The following is a 25,246-nucleotide window of genomic DNA, read 5'->3' on the forward strand; positions in this document are numbered from 1 at the left end:
CATTACTTCTCTGTCCTCCGATGAAGACGGAGCAGAATTCCGTCAAAATGATCCAGAAATAACGTGTGAGTGATCTTTTTATGTCTCTATATTGTTTGTTGCTGTCCAATTCATTATTCGGCACTTCCGTGTTACGTCGACAAAATCATATATATATATATATATATATATATATATATATATATATATATATATATATATATATTTATATATATATTTATATAATTGAAATTATATAATTCAGAAAGAGAGGAAAGTTTTTCTAGCACCCTTCACATTTTAAGGGTTCAAGAAGTATCATGTACTTCAACCCAGTTCCCAATTTTACACCCTCATGAAATTATGCCCATTGATAAAATGGCAATTCATGCGTGGGTTTTTGTTGATAAACACCCATAACAAATACCTAGTAGTATGGCTATCATTAAATCAGTTATCAGCATCAGTTATACCATATTCTTCCATTAAAAACCTCTACAGTAAACCTATAATGAATTCATTTCATTTAAAATTAATTCATAATACTGGAAAGAGTCATCTTAATAAATTTTCATTGTGACAAACAAGGTTTCTGGATAAATACATGTGGTGCTTTATTAAAAAATGTAAAAATCCAATAAGTCCCAACAAGTGCATAGTATAAAACTTATATCTCTAATTAATAAAAAGATACTCAAACTAAGAAATGATATACATACATAATTTAAGAGCATTAGTCAGTAAAATCAATAAAATTTGTCAATATCATGAGGTAAATAAATAAGTGAATATTTACAATTAAATGTCAATGAAAATCTTCAAAATTTCTCTCATAGTCAAATATAGATCCTTTTGAGACATTTCTTTAAACATACAAGATGTGGGAAATTCATTCCCGAAACTTTGACTTCACAACAGCTGGAAGAGGAAGTAGAAAAAGAATCCCAACAAATACAGTCACACCAGCAGCAAATGCCAGTGAAATCCCAAGGTCAAATGAGGGAGGGCTGGCAGCAACAGAATCTCCTGCAAAACACACAGTAAAAACAAAATAGTTTTTCAGTTAACCTGGGAGATTCCTTCACATGTAAGATAACAACCATTAACATGACAATACTACAACATTAAGCATGAACATGATTTTGCTATTATGGCAAATCAACAGATATTATATCAACCAATACTACCTTGGAGCATGTTTACATTCAATCCAGCCATGACCAATAGGATTCAAATGGGAAAAAGTATAAGTTACTGGAGGAAGAGTTTTTTTGAAAAGACTTTTAGAAGTTTATCTAATTGGGAAGAAAAGCTTTTAATCATTCTCTTCTACCCACCATCCACTGGCATGGATATACAAATATACATATAGCTAGCTACTTCATGATACTTTACAAAAGAAGTATTTGAACAAGTCTAATGCATTGCAAAAGGGAAATGAAAATAAGTAAGCTTCCAAGCACTAAATCTCTTACCTCTACAAAATCAACTTTTAAAAATATACGTAGGCATTTTATAAGAAATTTAACCCAAATAAAAACCCATAGTTAAACCGACTAAGTTTTTTATGACAAGCAAAGCAAATACAATTAAGTTTCTCCATTATGAGCAGATTACATGAATGAACAGGAACTAGAATTCTCGACGAAGATTCTATTCCCTGACCATTTTACCCTATCCTCCAGTAACTCCAGTAAACTTATATATGTCATCTACTCATATTGAGGAAATCTAGTTGTATTTGCAATAACATAATTTTAATTTTAAATAGAGAAAAAAATCATAAGTGATGGAAGGAACAAACTTACCATATCTTTCAGTCAAGTAGGAGAGGCCATCATAGCCACATGAAATTACTAATGCCTGGTGAATGGGTTCTCTCTGAGAAACACCAATATTGGAATAGGTTGGACCAGGAGGCAGGAGAGGAGGCACTGCAGTGCAATTTGGGATTGCATGTGGATTGACCGAGAACAGTTGGCCAGCAAGAAGTGATCCTGCATAACGAGGCTGAGTGGCATATGTGAGGTAAAACAGCCATTCTGGAAGTGCTTTTAAGGACCTAAAATTTAAAATATGCATTTATTAGGTAAAATAACACTCATTATATTTTGACGAGGTTTGTTAAAAAAGTTCTCAAACTTTTTGAATGGAGAGCCTCCAGTTGACTATTTTTTAATCAGCTAAGAGGCATTGTGTAGGTGAGAACTTCCCAAATAACCACCTTCAACTACATTGATGATTAGTAATGGTCATTTAAGTAAAGGGGTTTTTGTGGAGTGCGGTGAAAAATCGTATCCACATAAATGAGCTCTTTGAAGGAGCAACGTTTTTCTATGAAATTCTGTGTGAAACTCTGCAAATCCTTCAATAAGTTGATTGCCGAGACTTATGAAACATACCGTGTGTTAGGAGTGGTTTACCTGGTTCAGAAAGGAGTGGCAATCAGTGCAAGACAACAAGCATTCCAGAAGACCAACAACAGCGACTGATGACCCCCACATTGAGAAAGTGAACAATCTTGTTTGAACAAGTCGATGTTTGGCTGTCATAGAACTTGCAGAAGAGTGTGGTATCTCAATTGGTTCATGCTAAAAAATACTGCCTAAAAAATTGAGGATGTATTGAGTCGCTGCCAAGTTTGCGCCTCACCTGATGATGACAGCAGACCAGAAACAAAAGTGCAATCTTCACAACATTCGTGAAACTTCCCCACGCCCCAAAAAAGCTCAGTAAGCTCGCTCAAATGTCAAGGTGATGTTGGTTGTTTTTTTCGGTGCTAAGAGGGTTCATCTACATAATATCCCGCAAGCCGCCGCAAGGGAGTGTGGCAGGGGGTGTTAGGTCACCAACCGTAAAAAGGAACAATACAACATGCAAAACAACAACGTGGAAAATTACACCCACAGCAGTGCATACTCATGCAAAAATCCCTTCATCCAATACTCATGCAAACAAATATGCCATAAATCAACAAACAACTGCACCCCAGGATGCAGCACGAAAGCCATCCAACATGCAAGCCAGGACACAACAAGCAAGAATGTGAAATACCAATACCACATTAACATGCACCAAAAAAGACTCTACCCCCCAAGGAGACTGTAAAAGGCAGGGAATGCGACCCAACATCGCAGGTAGCAGGAATTTTCCCCCGCGGAGAGAGACAAGGGATTGAGAGGGAGACTTAAAAACAGATGAACAGAGCACTAATAAGGTCATTCGGAGGGTTGTGCATTGAAAATGCCTTCCTAAAGGCAAGACAGTGAACACGGAGTAATACCTGGGGGTTTTGAAAAACCTAAGAGAGAGAATCAGGGGAAAACGGCCCAAATTTTAGAGGATGGGTCAGTAGTTTTTTCACCACGACAACATGCCAGCTCATTTGTCTCTCAGAGCTCACGAGTTTTTAGCCAAAAACAAGACTGCTGTGCTTCTCCACCCACCCTAATCACCAGACTTGGCCCCACATGACTTTATCATGTTCCCTAACTAAAAACCCCACTCAAAGGAAAAAGATTTCCCAACATTTCTGAGAGGGAGAATGATTCCATGGAGAAGCTTTTGAGCATTTCAGAGGTAGATTTCCAGGACTGTTTCAAAAAGTAAATAACACCATTTGGATAAGTGTATATGTTGGGGAGGAGACTACTTTGAAGGGGGCCCAAAAATTTGTCAATGAAGTATTTTATTGTAATAAATAAAGTTCAGGAATTTTTTGAACAGGCCTAGTAAATCAATAAATGTTCCACTGAAAATCTTCAATACACAGCATTTTGATCAATCATTTCAGAGGATTCACTTATTATATTTCCTCTTCTTAAATGGAAAAATTGTTGCACAAAAAATTTTTGGAAAAGCATTTTAATTTAAAAATGATTTCCTTTGGTTTACCTTAATGTACCACTGCCAAGAATGAGATAGATTGACGAAGTTAGAAGACTGTTTGAGGCTGCAGAAAGAGAGCAATGTTGCACTCGCATGAAAGCCAATGTTTGCTGCTCTGCTACCACATGGCAGGCAAAAAATATTCCCCATAAATACAGCCAAGATTCATATGAAGTAAGTCCTGAGACCCTAAGAAAGGAATAAGAAAATTTATATATATAAAAAGGAAGAGAAGCTCCTCAAACATACAAATCTCAATAAAAATGCAGAAAATTATTAACTCTTCAAATGCAAAAGTTATTTAAAAACATTTGTCTCAATGAAAACTAAGAGGAAATATCTTGATCATTTATTCAAGCAATTTTTGTTTATTATGACTTATTCATTATAAATTGAACAAGAGACTTATTCTGAATCATACATATTGAGAGCCTATTTGTCCCAATACTTTTGTAATCAAAGTAGTAGTATTATGAATCAGAAAAGTCAGTAAATAGCTGTACATAAATATATATATATATACCTGTATATATATATGCTTATATATATATATATGCTTATATATATATATATATATATATATATATATATATATATATATATATATATATATATATATATATATGCTTTCGTAGACGTAACACGGAAGTGCCGAATAGTACAATACACAGTAAAACACAATATAGAAACACAAAAAAAGAAGAACACTCACACGTTATTTCTTGATATTTCGACGGAAACATTCCGTCTTCATCTGAAGATATAGAAGTAATGCATTGTGTGTTACTGTGTATTGTACTATATATATATATGTGTGTGTGTATATATATATATATATATATATATATATATATATACATATATATATATATATATATATATATATATATATATATATATGTATATATATACATATATACATATACTATATATATACACATATATATATACAAATATATATATACATATATATATATATATATACATATACATATATATATACATATGTATATATATACATATATATATACATATGTATATATATACATATATATATATATATATATATATATATATATATATATATATATATATACACACACATATATATATACATATATATATATACATATATATATATATATATATATATATATATATATATATATATATATATATATATATATATATATATATATATATATATATATATATATATATATGTAAAATATCTTCAAAATGGAACGCTCTTCAGCGACACACAAATATATATGTATATATATATATATATATATATGTATGTATATATATATATATATATATATATATATATGTATGTATATATATATACATATATATATACACATATATATACATATATATATATATATGTATGTATGTATATATATATATACACATATACATATATATATATATATATATATATATATATATATATATATATATTAACCAAGGTGATGAAAACTTGGGGAAATTATCCAAGTAGTGAGTAACTATAGAGAAACAGTATTCGGCTGCCATGAGAGTTAATTTCATTGACTGGAAACAAGGTACTTACTCAACTGCTATTCGTGATGATGCTAAAGTAGATATCACGGAGAAGGGAAGGCCTCCTAAAGAATATGATAAATGAAACAACCATCCTCCATAAAGTCCTTCTTGGCATTCTTGGAAATATCGTGTGCGATGAACAGGAACTGATAAGGGAAAAGGTGACATATTTTATCATCAAAATACAAAAGATGCAGCATTTTGCCTAAGCAGTCCTCATCATAGGAATAAATTTGTTGAACAAAACATGAGCGTATCTATGCTTATGCATAAATTCCATGCCAACTAGACAACTTTTGAAAATATTTCAGCCTCCACGGAAATGCTGTTCAGATTGAAGTAAATATGTATTTCATCGGAAAGGGTACTTATTTTGGAAATATTCATGAACTCAAAATTCCTAGACAATCAGTGATAAGATTGATATTTGAGTTGCTTTTATATAAATGATTGAAACATGTTTGACTTGACTTTCTGGACCCACTAAACTGAAATTTTTCCTCATTACTACAACCAGATACAATTGTGATATCATCAACTTTGCCGCTGAGCATTACCAAAAATTAGGAAATTAAATACTGTATTTTCCCATTGACAATGCATGTGTTATCAGTACAAAAATGTTCAGATGATCATAAAAATAATGATGCGCGTTAAGTAATGAAAATTGAAAAAATTCAAACATTTACAAATCTATGTACAAAATAATTTACAGAAGTCTCGCAAAAATAAATTAGTCTGGAAGCATGCCTTTCTAATTGCATTCTATTTTATAGAGATCTGTAACTTTAACAGTTATTTCATCTCATAAACCCATGAGAAAAAGAAGAGACATATAATTTCTATGTTTCATTTATTCTAATACCTAGTACTTCTTTATTTTAATATATAGTACTTCACTTATCAGTAGAGTATGTCATATTATTTACGCATATGTATAAATATATGATAGGGTAGGTAGATCACTTGAGTCCAAGACATTCATCACCTGAATCACAATGAAATGAATTAAGTGCATTCATTATGTCTTCAGGCAGATCACTTTGAAATATTGCCAAAAGCTTTTTCAAATCCAATTTTTACACAGGTCCCCCTGACACCCTGCCAACGCTTGGTTCTTCAAAAGACACTCCTTTAATTCTTCCTGATTCTGTGTAGTCTTTCATACCAGACATCATCCACTTTTCCCAACTAGAATGTAACTTTGATTTAAAAGATTAATTAATGGATAAATCCTGGCAGCCTCGCGATTTCCTTTTTCTTTCGTGAAATTGATGACTTCTAGCTTACTTGTGGTAGATATAGCCACAGGCAATTATAAGTACATGTATTCATTGGTTGTAACCATCTATTAGTGTATGGATATAGACGTATTTTTACACACAATTAATATAATTTTTACGCACATATATATGTATATATACAAATAAACATGCGTGGCATCTATACACGTTCTAGATAACTATGAATCCCTGGGCACGCAGTATCTTTACAAATTCATAATAACTTCAAAGTTATGGGAGGTCGTTATATATAGGGTGCGCGTTATTGATGGGAAAATACGTTATAACTAATGGAGACGTTTATTTTGTATGAATGAATAAATGTATGCATGCTCAACAAATGTGTAATGCACCCATAAAAAAGTATACAAATGGGTACAAATAATTACATTTACAGGTCATTTTCATTTAACTAAATACTTACATGTACAAACAGTTGAAAAAATTGAAATGAAATAGCAGCCAGCCAGGAAGTTGAAAATAAGACCATTAGTTGACACGTAGGTTCTTTGGTATGCCTGCAAAAATAAAAATAATATAAAGAAAATTACTCAGGTATTTCAAACCTAATGTGCACAACCATTTAAAAATTTTCCTTCTGAAAAATCTTCACTTACCTCCCTTCCACTGTAGAAGAGCCAGAGTAGTAAAAAAAACAGCGGTAGAGAAAGTACACGTAGACAAAGCTGAGTCAAACCAGACAGTCGGAAGTTTAATATTGATGAAATTTGACGGCTGGAATAAAGATGCATTGGTTAGACAACTCCAGTAAAAAGGGGAGAGAAATAACTACGGATCAGAGTGAAAATTGTAAAATGTGAACTAAGATGACTGGGGATAGTGTATTTTATAGTAATATTCCCTGATTTTTCTGTTTCTGTTATTACATTACATTGTTTATTTAAAAAACTCAGTCTTCCGGCATAAATCCTGTTTACAATGTTTTCTGAAATGGAAAGTAAAAATTTTCACCTATGTTTTGTAAGATATGCACTCACTAGGAACGTCATTTTTCATCAAATTAAAAGTTAAAAATATGATTGAATACATTATAATAAAACAAAAAATAAGATTTTTATCTGAACAATCCTATACAAGTTGTGGCCTACAGTGTAAAACATCAGGAAGGTCTTCATGATGTTATTGGTAATACCAAAAGCAAACAAGAATTCCCTAAGCAATGGACTTATCACATTGTTCAAATGACAAGAAAGCATTGAACCATCCGAGAGACAAAACACAACAAGGATTGAATATCTCAGAGCCAATGACATTTACCCACCCCTACGGTCAAATGGTATCGAAGCTCTTGGGAGAAGGGAGGGTACACAACTAGGAGGGTGGCATTGGGAGAGAAGAAAAGGAAGGGAAAATATAGAAAGGAAATATAGAAACCATAAATGGCATATGAATCACATACTGGGTGGGAAGAAAAAACACACCTTGAACACCATAATTTACGGCCAATAGAAATCATACACATTGCCATTTAAAAAAAGCTAATTTTGGCCTTATTTGTTTCAAAGAACAAGAAACAACAATTTTAGGCTTAAGGATATTATAAGTTCAATATTATTGGTAACAAATTTGATACATCCCTGCAGTGGCCATAGAATGAATGTTAATTGGGTGTGCATACTAGCCTTCATATTTTGCTGATGGCAGCACCATGATAAAGTTAGCAGCATATGATAAAATTACCAGCAGTTAGTGCTTGGTTCATACTACTTATTGATGCATGGTCCACTCGCGCATTTTGTACACATATATTAATGGTGAATAAACTTTGGTGATTAAATTATAATTACAATCTTGCCTTGATGTGGCAGCTAAAATTGATTACCTTAATGTGATTCAAATGTGAATCTGCTATGCGGTCTGTTAGCAAGTGTGAATAGTGTTCACCTAAAAGTAGGATATCCAGTGATACAAAAACGCAAATAATAGAAACTACTATGCGGATGCAGTCATTTTGTCCAACAAAGCCTCAGGTCTGGTTAGGTCAACAGGAAGGACTTAATGAGGGTAAAAAATAACAGAAACTTACACTTCCACACACTTTTAACGTCCTATGACCATGGTTTCGATGCTGTGCATCATTATCATGTGGAAGGAAGGACTTTTCAAATTAACCAATATCATGGAATCAAAATGAAATACACTATGTTATCCCACAGAAGAGCTTTATTGTACGACCCGGGTTTCGTCGAAGATCGACATCATCAGGTACAGAATATTCCCAGTCTGGGTTTAAATACATTTTTCAAACTGTGAGAGGGGGGGGCTGGAGGGGGTGAGGGAGGTTTGCAAAAATCGTTAGGAGGTGATTGGGATGAGAGGGAGAAAGGGTTAGGGTGTGGAGATGAGTGTCCAACTTGGGAAGGTACGGCGGTTGACGGAGAGGGGAGGGGAGGCACCACAGGTGGTAAAGCACCTAGGTACTTACCTAAGTTAAGGAGGGGGGAATGGGAAGAGTCTATAACATCGTTAAGGAGAATATTTGACCCGGACACATTTCTTAATATTTCAAATTTCTCTAAACAGTCGAGCTTGAGTCCCTTATTTTCCAAGTGTAAAATTTTAGGTCTAAAATCACTCTGATGTTCCTGTTCAAGGAGGTGTTTCGCGAACAAGGAGGCGGGGTTCTTTTTGCGTAAACACGCTTCATGTTCCTTGATCCTTTCCTTGAATTTACGCCCTGTTTGGCCAATGTATATGGCAGAGCACTCGTCACAGTGTAACCTGTAGACCCCACTTTTTTCCATGATATCCACCCTATCTTTGGTATGGCAAATCATGTTTTTCAGATTGGACCGGTTGTAGAAGGCGAATTTATATCCGGGCATGAGTTTCATGACTTGGTGGCTAATGTCTCCTAAATAGTTAAGTTTTTGCCATTTATTATCCCTCTCCCTTGTCTCCCCATAGATATTATTGATGGCTTGCCTACGTAACTTTTTCTTGTGAAGGTTGTCTATAAGACTAGAAGAGTACCCATTGCTAATGGCTATTTGTTTAATTATCCCAAGTTCTTTATTCTTGTTTCTTTCGGATAGGGGGATAGTTATTGGGGATAGATGGACACTCATCTCCACACCCTAACCCTTTCTCCCTCTCATCCCAATCACCTCCTAACGATTTTTGCAAACCTCCCTCACCCCCTCCAGCCCCCCCCTCTCACAGTTTGAAAAATGTATTTAAACCCAGACTGGGAATATTCTGTACCTGATGATGTCGATCTTCGACGAAACCCGGGTCGTACAATAAAGCTCTTCTGTGGGATAACATAGTGTATTTCATTTTGATATGAAGCAATTCCACAAAGTTACTATGGATACAATTAACCGAATATCATGGAAGATAAGGCCATATTTTGGTTTGTGGTGGGAAATCTCAACATGGGTTATATCCAAGAAGTCAGAGACAGGAGATCAGAGTGATACCTGTAAGCAATTGAAGCTTGCTGAATGAAAGGTGCATCACCTTATTCATTTCCTTGGGTCTCTGGCAGAAGTTTATGTGGAAATTAGTAGTTGCTGAAGTGCTCTAGGTGATGATTGGCACTAACTCCCACCATTATGTCCTTTTGTGGACAGCACAAATGGCTAGTGGACAGAGCTCAGACACTTTCCATTGTATGGATTGTAACCCATCACAACCATAACAATGTGCAAGTAATCAGTGGTTCCTCCCCATATCTCTGACTCCAGTTAGAATTTCCTGAAATAACCACCCCATCAGGACATCTGTCCTTAACCTGGTGCCTACATGGTAACTACCATGCTTTGAACCCCAAAAGTTTCAGGATGCTGCCCTCTGCATTCCATGGAGGATCTTGCTTATTGATGCTTGGTTTACGTTAATTGATAAGGTGCTTAAAAATGTCTACATTGATCACTTATCACATCAGTCGATTAGGAGAATCACATGAAACATTAAAGGGTGTTGTTTGATTACCTGAAGGCACAGAATTATCATACATCATGTCAAATGTGTTTTTGATGTTGAGGGTGTGATTTCTAGAGTGTTTTGTTTTCAAGGGAGGTATGTGACCTCTCCTAGAAAAAGAGGAAATTCTACAAAAATTCCCCCTTCCACCCACAATACATAAATTGAAGCAATTATTAGAAATGGCGATTTTTTTATGATCATGTCATTCCCCATGCCACTGAGCTTCAACCTCCCTCAGTCACTTTCTGGCTGGGAATGTAAGGGGCAAGGACATAATTCTATGGAATCCCAAATTTGAATGTTGTTTCCATGCCTGCAAGCAAGTGCTCTACCAGTATGTACTGCTAGAGCTCTTGAACTGACCTGGTATGCATCATTAACTGTTTACCCTCGACTGAAGACAAATTCAGTCATATTCACATTGATTTGGTTGGACCACTTCATAGCACCCATTGTTTTCAATAATTATTGACCTGTGTGGACTGTTTCAGCTGATGGCCTGAACCATTTCCGATTACAGACGTGACAGCTAAGGCAATTGCAAATATATTTTTTCAGTAATGGATTTCATGCTTTGGCATTCCTAGTTATATTACCAAATACAGGTGAGTTTCATCTTTTGACTGAAGAGGTACTCTGTAGACCAGGGTCGGCAATTCCGGAGCGACCTCTTTAGTCAAAAGATGAAACTCACCATAGCCTAACTCAGCAGTCAATGGATTGATGAGGTGCCTTTACAGCCAACTTAAGGCAGCAGTCTGATGTCATGTCAGCCAAGAGTAGACAGAAGCCCTTTTAGCAGATCTATGTTTATGACCACCATGGAAGGAGGCCATTGAGACCTCACTTGCAGACACAGTTTATGGACAGACTCTGAGGCTCCTAGCAGAGGTCCTTTCTGACTATTAAAATCCAGAGTTAGCCACTCTTGAATATGTCACTACCTTTCAAAATTGCCCACACAAGTTCCAGCCACAGCCAGCCAATTACCATGACTCAAAAAACATTTTTATTTTCAAAGATCTGGTTGTGCATGTTTATTCAGAATTATAACATTCACACCTCTTTAGAATGATGATGGACCTTTTCCAGTCATCCATTATGGCTCAACAACATTTAAGTGTGCATTCATGGAGGTAATGTCACAGTATCTATTGATGTCATCAAAGCAGCTTTTGTAAGTAGTGACTTGTAAGCCAATTCAGAAGGGAAAGCTGTTGGTACCACAATGTACTGGTAACCTGGTGTCCAGCCAGTTGATTATTCCCTACAATTGCCTATTCCTCAGTAATCAGGCATAAGGCTTCACTTTCCTAAACATTTTGTAACATGGTTGACATAAAATGTATTTTCCTTTGCTTATTTGTATGCATATAGTGTAATGTAAAAGTATGATGCCAATAACTTCAGTACCTTGTTCTTAATATTTGCTAGGTTTTTCCTTCTTGCTAACAACTGAGTTACAAATACCATTTTGTTTAATGAGTCTTTCTGGTAAAGAACATGATTTTCTGTTTTAAAGCTAATTCATATTTTTTATATTGCTACTATTCTGAGTGATGTTTCATGATGAAATTGTGGTGCAAATGTGTGATTTTTTCATTCATGTAGTATGCCAACCTTCCCCTTGTTCATAAATCAGTGAAATTGAAGATTCATCAGTGCAATTGAAGATTTGTATGAATAAAGCCATATTTTAAAAACAGGGTTTGCTCTGCTTTTGGCAAGGGTGATGATGTAGCTGCCATAGGATTTAAGTTGTTTTCAGGATGCACACCAGCCTTCATATTTTGTCGATGGCAGTACCATACCACGAGGTAAGTAGCAAAGACTGGTAGTTGGTATTTGTTTGCAGGCTCATGGTCCACACTTCACTTGTGCATTTTGAGTACTTACACTAGCAATGAATGTGTTATTTACTGGGATCACTGATTTAAATTATGTTGATGTACTCACTATGGCTATGGATGTGTTTACTTCCAAAATGTATATAAATAGAGGTATTAGTAAGGCACACAGTTTACTCAGGGTGAAATCTGATTCTAACATCAACAGGGTGGTCACTTATACTGGGGAAACTCAGTAGTCAGAATTTATCCAATTTCTTCATAAAATCAGGAAAGGGGCTGACTATTTAAAAAATCAAGCATATGATACGTTAATCAGAAATTCTTGATGAGGACTATATGTCTTTTAGTTGTGAGACAATTTTGCATTTGGTATATATGACTTTAAGCTCAGTCCCTGGCAATAACTAAAGCTATGATAAGACTGACTTCGTTGATGCCCTTGACAAATACAGCTACACAAAAATCAGGAAAAAACATACATTGAAATCTAGAAAATGAGGGGTCAAAGTGTATTTCAGAGTTCTACTACATCACCTTGTCCCATTTTCATCTATGATCCCAAATTTTTAGAGTCCACAGCTTTGGCTGAGAAGTTTTGAGAATAGTAGTGAGAATGTATGATTGCCCCAGGACTCTACCATGATAGCTTAGAAGCACAAGGATGAAATAATTAGGGCAATGCCAAAGTACTTCAGCTTGAGCTAAATGAAAGTCAGAGTCCTTGTCATAGTTGAAACTGCACTTAAATTTAGCTAGGCAAAAAAGTCACAATGAATTCAGAAAATATAATATATAAACAATAAGAAATAAATAATAAAAAAATTGGAGAGTGTACAAAATCTATCATTAAAACAACTAAAAATCATGTACTTTTGCAAAATAAAAGTTATGGATTTCAAATATGTACTCTAATATTTTACTTGTCGCAAAAAAATGTACAATCCTGAATCAATGTATTTTGCTGGTATCTATTGACTATTTTTTTCCCTGTAATTGTCTTTCCATTTTTTAGTTTCTAAAACTAAACTACTACTTCTGACACCTTGATCGAAGTTATGATTCTACAGTGAATTGAAGAATTTGCATTGAATAAATTTAAATATAATATTGGTAGCATGATGGAATTTAATATCTAGTTCATTAATTTGCACATAAATATTCAATACAACCAGTTTTTTCATGGGTATAGATATAACTATCCTTTTCATATTTTTATTGAGCATGTGGAGTTATGTTGTGAAATAGGTGGCTGATTATCCACAGCATGCACAGGCCAAATCACTTATGTCAGGGGATAATTTAAACTGTACGATATGTAAATGAAAACTACACCACTATGTGGTTGATCTCACCTCACAAGTGCTTTAGCCACTCTCAAAGCTCCTGGCTTGCTGAAAGGAGGGGGTAGAGGGGGGGGAGGTACACCCATCCCCATCGGTCCACCACCAAGGGTTTCATCAGTATCGAAGCCAAATGCTTTCCTATAAGGAGCACCTTCAGCCTTGAACTTGTCTACCAGAGCAGCTATTTGGTGATTAGACTCCATGAATCTTTCCCTGGAGCGTCTATCAACAGTTGATAAGCACACTGCAAAGAGATAAATTTAATTCTTAAAAATATCTATGGTAAATCAAAAGATACTTAGCATTATTCATTCCTTTGATATGAAATAACTGCAAAAATGAGCCACCAGTCCAAGCATGTAAAACCAATGAAGGGCATAAATATGTAAATGACCACAGAATGGAAATTTCTACAGACCATGTTTCACAAAGGTTACAGTAATTATTGCCTTTTCAGAAACTTCTTTCCAGTCAATCAACTGTAATATTATCAATCTGGATCACACCTGAGCAAAATTTACTAGTTGCAAGGATGTATTACTGGATTTTATTTCCACACACACAAGTACCTGAAAAAGGCCATATCTCTCTTTCCATGTTAACCACTACTTGGGTATTTTTGAATGATAATTTAGGTGCATGTTAGCCCTCTGTATTTGCTACCCAGAATTTCTCCTTTGTTACTCTCAACCAAACTTACACCTTATATACTTAGTATACTCTTACAGCGGTAATGTTCAAATGCACAATTTTCTGATTCATTTTTTTTGGCAAATACAAATATTATAGAAAAAGATAGATGTAAAATATTGCTTGACAGATAACAATGAACCTGATTTTGATTATTATTAAGAGTAGTCTAAAAAATTTATCGGGCTCTGCTAGGTTTTTGATAAGCAGTGGCACTGTACTCCTAAACCTTGACGAACATGACACAATACTAGACATTTATATAACTCATTATTTAGCTCAACATACTTTATACCATAATTAATACCTCCAAGACCCATATTCTTCTCTTCTCTCTACATTGCTTTCTCAGAATTCTCCCTCTTATGAATGTTAGCATCCCATTACCTCTCAATATTTCCTGCATGCCCTTGTCTTGCATTCACATATCTCTCAGTAATCTTCTCTCTTAACCTACCATTGTTATAACTTCTCAGCTCGTTTTGTTTCTAACCATTTTACTTTTTACATTCTTCTACACACTCACATCTGAATACACACCCATCTTCCAAAAACTTACTAAAGTTGTGAACAGTTCTAATTTATTTCCTCTGGCTTTGATGCCTATGTTACCCTTCCTATTTCTTGAGAACCTCATTAACTTCTCATTCCATGCCTATCATACTGATTCTTTAATGCACTATTAATGCAACTCTTTTGCTTATCTGCTAACAAAAGCTTCATATCTGCAAATCCAACCAATCAGTCAAGTTTCCCGCTTAGTATTACTTCTGTCTCTAGCCCTTCCCATGCCTCTCTAACAATTTCCCCAGCATACACCTGTATGTTCATGGGAATAGGTGATAATGGACATCCCTGTCATAGTTCCCTGTCTAGCACCATACTTCCAGACTCTACATTCGCTATCCACATCAGTGCAGGCTGAAGCATGTAAAGGCACGGGGTATGTTTTGCATATATCCAGTCTGCTCCTGTCTTTTGCAAAATATTAATTCATTGTGCCCAATTTACTCAATTGAATGCCTTCTCAAAATATATGAAGCATACAAATACATCCCGATTTTACTCTATGTTCCTCTCTACTAGTGGCCTCATTTATGCTGAGGCAGCATGCATATCCAACCCTTTTCCTAACCCAAACTTATCTTATTAAAAGTAATCATTTGCTCTTTTTCCATCTTTTTCTTGATGATCATTATGACTACACTTGCTACACGTGAAATCAAACTTAAGTCCCATACTACTTACATGCCACCGCTTTGCACTTTTTTGGAATGGGTACCAATATTATCCTATCTGACTCTACTCACTTCCATTGCCTATCACTGCATTCCAATACCCATCACTGTTAAGTGTTTCCATAGAAGTGCACTGTCTCTCTTATATTATCTACTTATTCCTCCTGATGACCACTTTATTTCACAACTTGGATTAAAGAACCAAATCTACTTGTGTTAAATACTCTAATGAAAGAAATAATTGCATACTTATCACAGCCTTTCTAGACCATACATACAAAAAGTATATTTTTAGAAAATTCCCAGTGATAACCATGGTTATCTTGGCTGAATTTAGATTCGAATAAATCACAAACCCTGCAGGGCGTATGAGTAAACTCACAATAATACATCAGAGGATTTTCCATTCGAGGGCAAGGAAAACCAATATCTGCAAAATATGCCAGTAAGTGATGCCTTCTCATCAGATTGTCTGCATTTGGGCTTCCACTCATTGTTGCTGAAGATACGGGACCAGCATACAGGAGGTCACCCAGACAAAGCAAGGCCACACTATAGAAAATAAAATATATCACAGTAATTCCTTTCATGGATCTAATGTTCCACCAACATTTGATATGACAAATAGTTCCCAAGTTATCAATTATCTACCATGCCCCGTTGAACTTCACATCTAATCCTTTCACTGATGCTATCAAGAACGCTGATTTAAAAGAAAAATATAGTGGTGATTGTGGAAGTTTCCTACAATGCACCTAATAATTTTAGTTTTATCTAAAAGGAGCTGATTGCAATGTTTCATGTTTTCTGTTCCTATCATTAGCAATATCAACATTTATAAAATTCATGGGTATATATACATGCCCGATGGAACATTTAGTCATGGAACATATAAGTGATTTTGGCAATATTGATAAACCTAATTTCAATTGCTTCTGAGTTAAAATTAAGTAAAAACTAGACATTCAACCTTATTCAATTATCAGGCATTTATATTTTGTCTGTTACAACAAGTCAGTCAGGCTGGTCCCTGGTTGATCAACTTCAAAAAGAGCTAGAAGATGATGCATTTTGGAATACTTCAAGCCTAATTACAAATCTGCTGCTGATTTTTTTTATTTACTTCACCTCTGTCCCATGGCTATTCCATTACATCTATTCTTTTATGTATCTTAACTGAGCCTGTGTCTTTGCTCCTCATTTGACGTGCCTTATATCATGTACATACTCCACCCACCTGGTATTTTTGTATTGTGATCTCTGGGCAAATAAAAAGTAATAATAATAATAATACTGTTAGTTTTCACAGGGCAGTCCTTCTGAAGTTTTCTATGGAGGATTTCATTCAATCTTTTCAACATAATGGTTTTACGGTTTAAAGTTCACCTCTTCAAGAGAAGGGCCTTTTTTTTTATTTAAACCAGCACCTGTTGCCCTGACTTTAATTTGCTTTTGTTGGCCAAACAATATTTTCCCCTTCCATTATTGATTAGCTGAAAGATTTTCCCTGTTGTTTATGGAAGTCAGGAATGCAATTATTACATTATTAGCCACTGCCTTTTGCATTGGAACCATAATAACACTGAACAATTAATTAGTTAAGTTCTTTATATAGAGGTAATATTTATCTATGGTCACTTTTAAATACCTGCAAGGTTAGCATATGAAATTAAAATACCTTGAGTAACAGTAATAGCTTGGGTGACTTTTCTCTTCTGTTATGTAAAAATCATTAATCTTTTTGTTGCATTATTCATGGTCAATACAATGGACTACCATTGGCGCATTCATTGGATCATTGGGATATCATGAATCATTTTTCTATCCCGAACAAATACTTTTCATAAATATTTTATATTAAAATCCAAAACTTAACTTACCGATGCAGAAATGGAAAGACATCAGATCTTGGTGTTTCTGCTGTCAAAGCAACAGCTCTCCCATTGCGTCGAGCATCTGCTGACACCATTGATGAAACCAGATATGCTCCCAGTGGATCAAGATCCCTAGTTGGCTCATCCAGCAGAAGTAAAACTGGAGCATTCAAGTTGATTAAAAATATATTCATAATGAGAATTAGACCAAGTTAATAATATCAAAAACTAATTAATTTATCATAATGACATCCCACACGAATCATTATATTTAATTACACTGATTCCCCAATATTAATTCAATGATTCACCATGGATTCCCAAAATTATTGGAGGTAAAAATTCAGTATCTGAGATGGACATAGTAATTTGGGTCCCCAAATGCCACATCAGTCCATTCCTCCACATCCCCACTCAGAAGGTCACTCCTCCATCTGTTATTACCTCTCCCAAAGCCACACATACCCAAGACTGAATTTTTTCTTAGCCTTTCTGATTTCATCCTTACCCATTAACATTTACAGTTCCTTTTCTTTTAATAGCAAGTCCTATGCATAGATTAAGGGTTGGGCCAACGGAAGTGGGTTCAGCCCATCCAATGACAACCTCTGTCTTGGTCTGGCAGAAAAAGAATTTCAGTCCAAACAACCTCTGAAACCCCTATTTTGTCAGATATGTTGACAATGTTTTCCTTTTCTGGCCATAGGTACTCACTCCCTAAAAACCTTCATCTCCGACCTCAACGCTTCATCCAGTTTTCTTTACCTCTACAATTTTCTCCTCCCAAATCACCTTCCTAGATGTCACTACAAGACAATATATTCCACACTTCTATACATATAAAACCAACAAACAAACAGCAATGCCTCCACTATAATGATATTACCATACCAAATGCTCCATCCCCTTCTCCCCTTTCCTTACATGGACACAGAATCTAAAATCATCCGAACTCTATTGATGAATTCCTCTCAAATCTAAACCGTTCCCTCTTCGAACAAGAATATTCTGAACCCCTTTTGAACAAAGGAATCTACAGCCTATCCGATCTCCTCTAATCAACCAATCCAATTATTAAATTTCTGCCCCATCCTTAAGCCACTCCCATGCCCAGCAATGAACTAAGATGCATTACATGTCCAATTTTTAAAACTGAAATCCCATCCCTCACCCACCCATTCCTCACTCCTCCTTCACCTCCAACAATGTAGTTTGTCTCCTGAACTATGCCCTGCCTTTTACATTGGTCTGTGAACCACATCCCTTAATATTAGGATTAATAACCACAAAGCTCCTGCAAACCTTCCTCCCTGTCTGCCTTGCTCCCAATGCTGAAACATGCCTCCTACCACAACACTCCCTTCACCAATTGCTATAGTGTGGCCATTTTAACATCCCTCCCAACCGCCAAGTGTCCACTCAAACTTAAGACAATAGAGCAGGCATACAGATAGATTTTAGACACCTGTAATTACCTAAATTAATATCAGCCAATCATCCCACCCTTCAGAATTCTGCCCTCCCCTTCCATCCACAGCCCCCCCCTTCCATCCACAGCCCTCCTCTCATTCATCCTCATCGTCAGTTTTTTCTGTCTACAGAAGGAGGTTCGGCCACCGAAAATTTTGGAATACGTATGAGTGCCCTTTTTTATGTGTGTCTGTCTATATTTGTGTTAGTTAATGCAATCTCACTCTCTCAATTGAGTTATTATTCATATCGGTGAATAAAAATATCATCCATTGACTTTTTCCACACGACTTAAGTTTTAACATTTCTGAGGTACAAAATTACATGATTTCCACATAATATTGCAAAGGAGTACTAATTCATTATATATCTCACCTGGATCTTTTACAAGCTGTATACCAATTTCCAGCCTTCTCCTCTCACACCGAGTGATATCATTTACACTCCGATTGGCTGACTGGGTTAAGGCAAGGTCAGCCATCACCTGTCTAACTCGAGAACCTCTTCCCTGACCTGATGCCTGCTTATAAAACCACCAAACAAATTAACGTTAGAAAAGTGAGTGCAACATGAAATGGTAGGCAAAATGACACTATGGTACCAAGACGTTGAAACAGTTTTCATCCCATTAGCTTGGAATTGCCAGCATCTTGATTGTGATCAAATAATTAAGTACCTGATGACTTTGCATTGAATTCCTTAGTTATAAAGGGTAGGTGCTAGCATGTTGTATTTTTCTTAGCTGAATAGAAAGATTAACTTCATCAAGTTTACACAAGAAAAGCTTTAGGCATTTACAAAATGGCTAAAGACATCAAGACACAGCAAAATAAAAACCATTCACCAATCATAACACCTGACACTTTCTTTATTCATCAACTATTTATTATGCTTATCTCACAAAGAAAAAATAATGAGATGAAGACTTCCAGCCCCAAATATTTTTGAAATAACTCTTTTCAACTATGAAAGTTAACGATATATGCCCTACATATTTGAATGTCCAGCCTTCTTGAAATTCTTAAAGATGGCTTGACTTGGGTGTCACCTTTTAATACCCAACAATGAAGAATTTCCATAAATTTTCAAACATCTATAAAATTTTTATTTTTTCACATCTTAATGGTATTTTTAAAAATGACCTGAAATTGATTTTGAAAACTTAAGCGTCTCTTTAAGTATTTCCCTATAACCAAATACAAAACATTTCTGCACCAAATTAATATTTGACACACAAGCATGTGTCTGCATGAAAGGCATTTCAATCCACTTTCAAAAACTTTGAAAAGCAGAGCCCTTGTTATAGTACCAGGAATACATTCATGTGAGTTGTACACTTAAATAATAATATACAATTTTTTAATGAAAGTGACTTACTATAAATCTTCCAATGATGACAGAGTGAACACATGCATTAAATTTCAGTTCCATTTGAATGGAGATCAAAACATAATACCTTTTACAAGTAAATCTCACTTCAAAGTCATTAATTTCTTTAATTTTGTTTCTACAGTACATTCACTTGCCAATTCTTTGGGATAAAAAATCACTACAACTTTCATTGTGCATCTGATAACACAAAATTCAAAACAAAAAGTATCAATTGGTTGCATAGTAATACTAAATTGAAATGTCATTGAAGAGAATGCAGCACTAAGTTAAATTTTTGCCATGATAAATTATGCAAATGGAAAAATGTAAGATCACTCTTTATTGTACAGCCCTCGGGTATCATGATAGCAGTATTAAAAGTACTAGCTTGGGCTCTGGATAAATAACTTGAGAAGTGAATATATACCTTTGACCCAATAGTTAATGAGGCAGCATACTCGAGTGTTTGTCGAACACTTAACCCAGGCAGTAGATTGCACCGGCGAGTAACATAAGCGCATCTTTCCTGAAAAAGCTTCCTTGTTAACACACTGCCTCCCAAGTGAATTTGGCCTCGAGTTGCAGCTTCACTCATGTCTCCTCCTTCAGTTCGCCGAGATATTACATCCAGCAAGGCCCTCTTCCCACTGCCTGTTGAAAATATATGTCTTGCAGTTCATATAACTTCAATTAACAAACTAAATCCATTCAAAATTCAATATATTGTAGCATTAACAAAATACTGGAGTTTTATAGGCCAAAGCAATCTTTGGTAGATCACACACTCCTCTTTAGGAATCAAGGCAATCAATCTTTTTCTTAAGGTGATGGAATACTATTGAGTGTATATTCTATACTTAAAATTGGGTTTGAAAAATGTTATGCTGCACCACTGGCCAAGCAATTACCTCACTATATCTGACTAACTCCCAACTGGGCCCTGGACTTGATACATGAATGGCTGATCAGAAAACATTTCAAAGTACCAATTAAAAGGCACATAGAGAAAAAAAAATATTTACTACGTTTCTTTATTCATGGCGTGTATAAAAAGCATCAAGATAAGTTCCAGAAAAATAGATTTATTCCAGATATTGCTAAAATGCCTGAAATTCTTCTAAGTGCATTCCTTGAGCATCGACATACTTTTGCCACTGGCTTTTCTACGACTCAAAGGCTCCATTGTAGCCAGATTCCGGAAGGTCCTTAAGGATACAAGTACAAGCTTCTTTGATGGCACTTAAGGTTCCATGGTTGAGGGAAAATTTCACTTTTGGGAATAGGAAATAGTCTGCTGGTGCCAAGTTGGGAAAGTAAGGGGGATGGGGAATCATCACTATGCCGTTGTAGAAGGTCTTTGCAAGCAGACACTGAACTCTGCTCTTGGTCATCTGTCAAGACCTTCGAGATGAGTTCAGCGCAGACCTTTTCTAACGCCAAATTTTAATTCATAATGGTGTGCATTGTCATCTTATCAATGCCAATAAAATCTGCCCTCATACGCACACTTAGCCGACGATCTGAATTCAGCATTTCATTCACATATCAAGAAAAAATTGTAACCAGTACTTTTTTATACAAACTTTGTATGTTTGTAAAAATTAAATTAATTATTGACAGTAAATTGAAACAACTTAAAAAATTGTATCTTTACTCTTCATATTGTACATATAACTTGCATGATTCGCCATATAGAGAAACTAAGGTTGGATAAAGAATCAAGTGACAGAATATGTAAATTACTACTGTATTATCATTTTCAGATGATCAGTTTGGCTTCAGCAAAGGGAAATGCATGTATGATACCATTGTAGTAATGATTTCAATAATAGAGGGGAACAACTATTACAATCAGGATGCATTTGTTTGTTAGGCAGATTACAAGATGGCATTCAAAATGGTTGAATGGTTAGAATGAATCAATGTATAGAAGAAAATAGGAGTTGATTGTAGGGATAGGTGACTTATCCATAACCTATATGTGTTTTAGAAAGCATTTCTGTGAGTAGTGAATGAAGAGTTAGGATGGGCAGTTTTAGAAAGAGGAAGGAAGAAGGAGTAAGGCAGGCATGGCATTCATTACCACCAGTGATTTTCAATGTATATATGTAGAAAATGATTCAAGAGGCATGAAAAGAACTGGGAATAGGAATGGAGGTTATTGGAGAATTCATAAAATCATTACGGTTAGTAGATGATCATGGTTTAGTTAGCCACTCAGCTGCTGCAAGGATTGCATGTTTTGCTGAAAGCATTGGAAAGTCAGTACAAGAGGTATGGGAGGAAATTCAATTCATCAAGAAGGTTTATCACCTCAGTTCAACAGTGGCATATGTAAAGACAAAGGTTGAGGTTTCCGAGAAAGGTTATCTAAATTCAATATCAAAATAAAGGTTCAGAAACTAGAGCAGGTGGAACAGTTTACCTATTTCAGAAGTGTTTTCGACCAAAATGGTCAAAGTATAAGGGGCATTGGAAGAAGAATTGTATTAGGCAAAGAAGCTTTCTCAAGGAGGAAGGAAATGATGACAGAGACATCGAGTAAGGATGTTAAGATAAGGCTAAGGAAAACTTTAATATTGAGCAGAAAAATGGTTGTTGAAACAAGAAGATAGGTGTAGATGGAGAATTATGAAATGTGAGCATGGATAAAGATGGAAAAAGCATAAAACAGACAGAAAGAATAAAAGGAAGTGCTTACCATGGCGGGGAGGAGATGGAATCGTTGAAATAAATCAGGAGGGAGGAGAGATGGATGCAGAGCACTTTGATAGGCAATAATGCGATGTTGGAGAATGTGATAGAGGGGAGATTGTTAGCTAGCAACAAAGGGCTAGGAATAGGATAGGCAAGTTGGATGGAATGAAGGGAGGAAAGAAGTATGAGGAATTAAAGAATGGCTAATTGCAAAGTGGGATGTCAGGTTGGGATCTGTTGCTCTCAGTTCCATTCCCCTACCTCCCAGCAGCAAGACCCTGATTGGTTTCAAGCATGAACAAAGAGTCACTCAACAAGATATTTGAAAATGATGCATGCCACTATTATTAATATAATTTGCTTCCTCAATGATATTTGTTCAGTGCCAACATTACTAAATTTAAATTCACTCCTGGGTATTTTAAGAAACAGGTAAGTTTGACCCCAAATTATTCAGGGGACCAGAAGTGGCCTATTTGCGACTTCATTCCTTAATGCAACAGTGACACCTGCTTTGTAGTCAGTCATGTTTTAGTTCCATTTATCATTCAGGTATACATCTATGAATGCTATGGGAAAACCATGCAACATCTTTCATAGGATTACAAATTACCAGTATGCATCCTAAAATTAGTTAGGGAGATTCCTGAGAGCCATTTGTTCAATTAAGTTTTTTTCAATGATTTTTTATCTTTTAGGGGCTTCAGAGATAATTAATATTATTCAAAACTATTTATAACAGATTATATTTGGAATAATATTTCAAGAAAGTGAAACTTGCCCATGAACTGTTTAATACTGAATGAGCACAATTTTATTTTAGTCCTTTTCATAAAGCCTGAACCAAGGTTACAATAGGATGACTGATAGTGTGTGCACACAATACTGGGTGCCCACAAGGGGTTGGACTTCATGGTGCAAACTTTATAATTACATTTTGGAGAAAACAAAACCAAATAAGACCTCAAGGAATTTAGGTGAGGGAGAATTTGATAAAAAAACTGTTTTCCTAGTTAATGTGAAGTAGATGGACAATAATATTTATCATTCACCTCTCAACAATAAAACAGTACAAATGCTATCACAATTCTCATAACTTCTAATGTACTGGCACCGCGATATAGTTACATTTATATATTAAGTAAAATGTACGTATAGACCTTTCGAATCTATACCAATTAAAAATTAACACTCTAAGTTTACCGAGCCGTACTAGACCCGAGATGAATTTGATTGAAAACATTGTGATACCAAAGGTTTAGCTCCCAATATAGACATTTCTGATATCGAAAGCAATACCAATATCATTTGCCTCTATATCGCCAACAACTACATGTAAAATTATTGCTCCGATACCCCTTATTTTTGGGTGGAATTTAATCTTTAAGGGATACATATTTAATTTCGGCTTACTTACCTTTTGATCCTAAAATTGCAAGAACTTCACCCCGATGGATTTCCAAAGATATGTCTTTCAATATTAAACCCGTTTTGACGCTCCCCATAATTCTCTGTAACCATGTTCCATTCTCCACCTGCAATCGAATATTAAATTTAAAAGAGACAAGGAAAATGTACGTAGTTCCTAGTGCTTCACAAGAGTAAATTCTCACCTGACCAGAATGGAACACATTACTCAATTCTAAAATAGGGCTATCTCTAGATATCATCGCGGCAAAATGGGTATACTACTTAAAATCTTCTATTCAAGATCTAAGCACGCATTGAAATTCCCATGACAAAAAAGTCTTCCCCTTAGTTTTAGAGGATACTATTAAAAGCTGTAGCACAGGCTTAATCCTTAATAACCTATTAAAACGCTTTCCAGTTCATCAGCTTCCTTGTTTATGTTTACAAACATCCAGCACGGAATTCAATCACAGCCTATGACCCCTAGAAGTACCACTTAACCACCATTGGGGTTATCGCATTCTTCCGCCGACAGGTGGCAGGAGGGAACCGCATTCCTTTGGGTCTTTTTATTGTTCGCGGTAACTCCTACGTCATAACAGGTGCCATTGGGTGGAATCTGTTTCCTGT

General features: G+C 35.4%; 1 protein-coding gene across 2 annotated transcripts; it reads right to left on the reverse strand.

Moving 5' to 3' along the window:
• Positions 1–323: 323 nt before the first annotated feature.
• On the reverse strand, positions 324–25,121 carry LOC139690346 (ATP-binding cassette sub-family G member 5). Of its 2 annotated transcripts, none has more exons than XM_071587749.1 (13): positions 24,820–25,121; positions 24,624–24,741; positions 20,937–21,160; positions 19,514–19,658; positions 17,675–17,828; positions 16,177–16,346; positions 13,876–14,110; positions 7,340–7,457; positions 7,147–7,240; positions 5,447–5,585; positions 3,874–4,056; positions 1,788–2,041; positions 324–1,005 (listed from the first exon to the last, which is right to left on the reverse strand). In XM_071587749.1, exons 1-13 carry the CDS (start codon positions 24,874–24,876, stop codon positions 869–871), a joined length of 2,028 nt encoding a protein of 675 aa, XP_071443850.1. In that variant the 5' UTR covers positions 24,877–25,121; the 3' UTR covers positions 324–868. The 2 variants fall into 2 exon arrangements, with proteins under 2 accessions (XP_071443850.1, XP_071443849.1); XM_071587748.1 differs by having other exon boundaries at positions 19,514–19,661.
• Between the last annotated feature and the right edge of the window lie 125 nt (positions 25,122–25,246).

Source organism: Hetaerina americana, unplaced genomic scaffold, assembly GCF_022747635.1.
Source record: "Hetaerina americana unplaced genomic scaffold, ioHetAmer1.1.p SCAF_3, whole genome shotgun sequence".
In the NCBI taxonomy this organism is placed as follows: Eukaryota; Metazoa; Arthropoda; class Insecta; order Odonata; family Calopterygidae; genus Hetaerina; species Hetaerina americana.

Coding starts and splice junctions, on each gene's coding strand:
- LOC139690346 (XM_071587748.1), bottom strand. CDS start 24,876: ATGATATCTAGAGATAGCCCTATTTTAGAATTGAGTAATGTGTTCCAT. Junction 21,161..24,623: donor TGCAATTTTAGGATCAAAAG/GTAAGTAAGCCG, acceptor TATTTTCAACAG/GCAGTGGGAAGAGGGCCTTG. Junction 5,586..7,146: donor TTTTTCAACTGTTTGTACAT/GTAAGTATTTAG, acceptor TTCCCTTATCAG/TTCCTGTTCATCGCACACGA.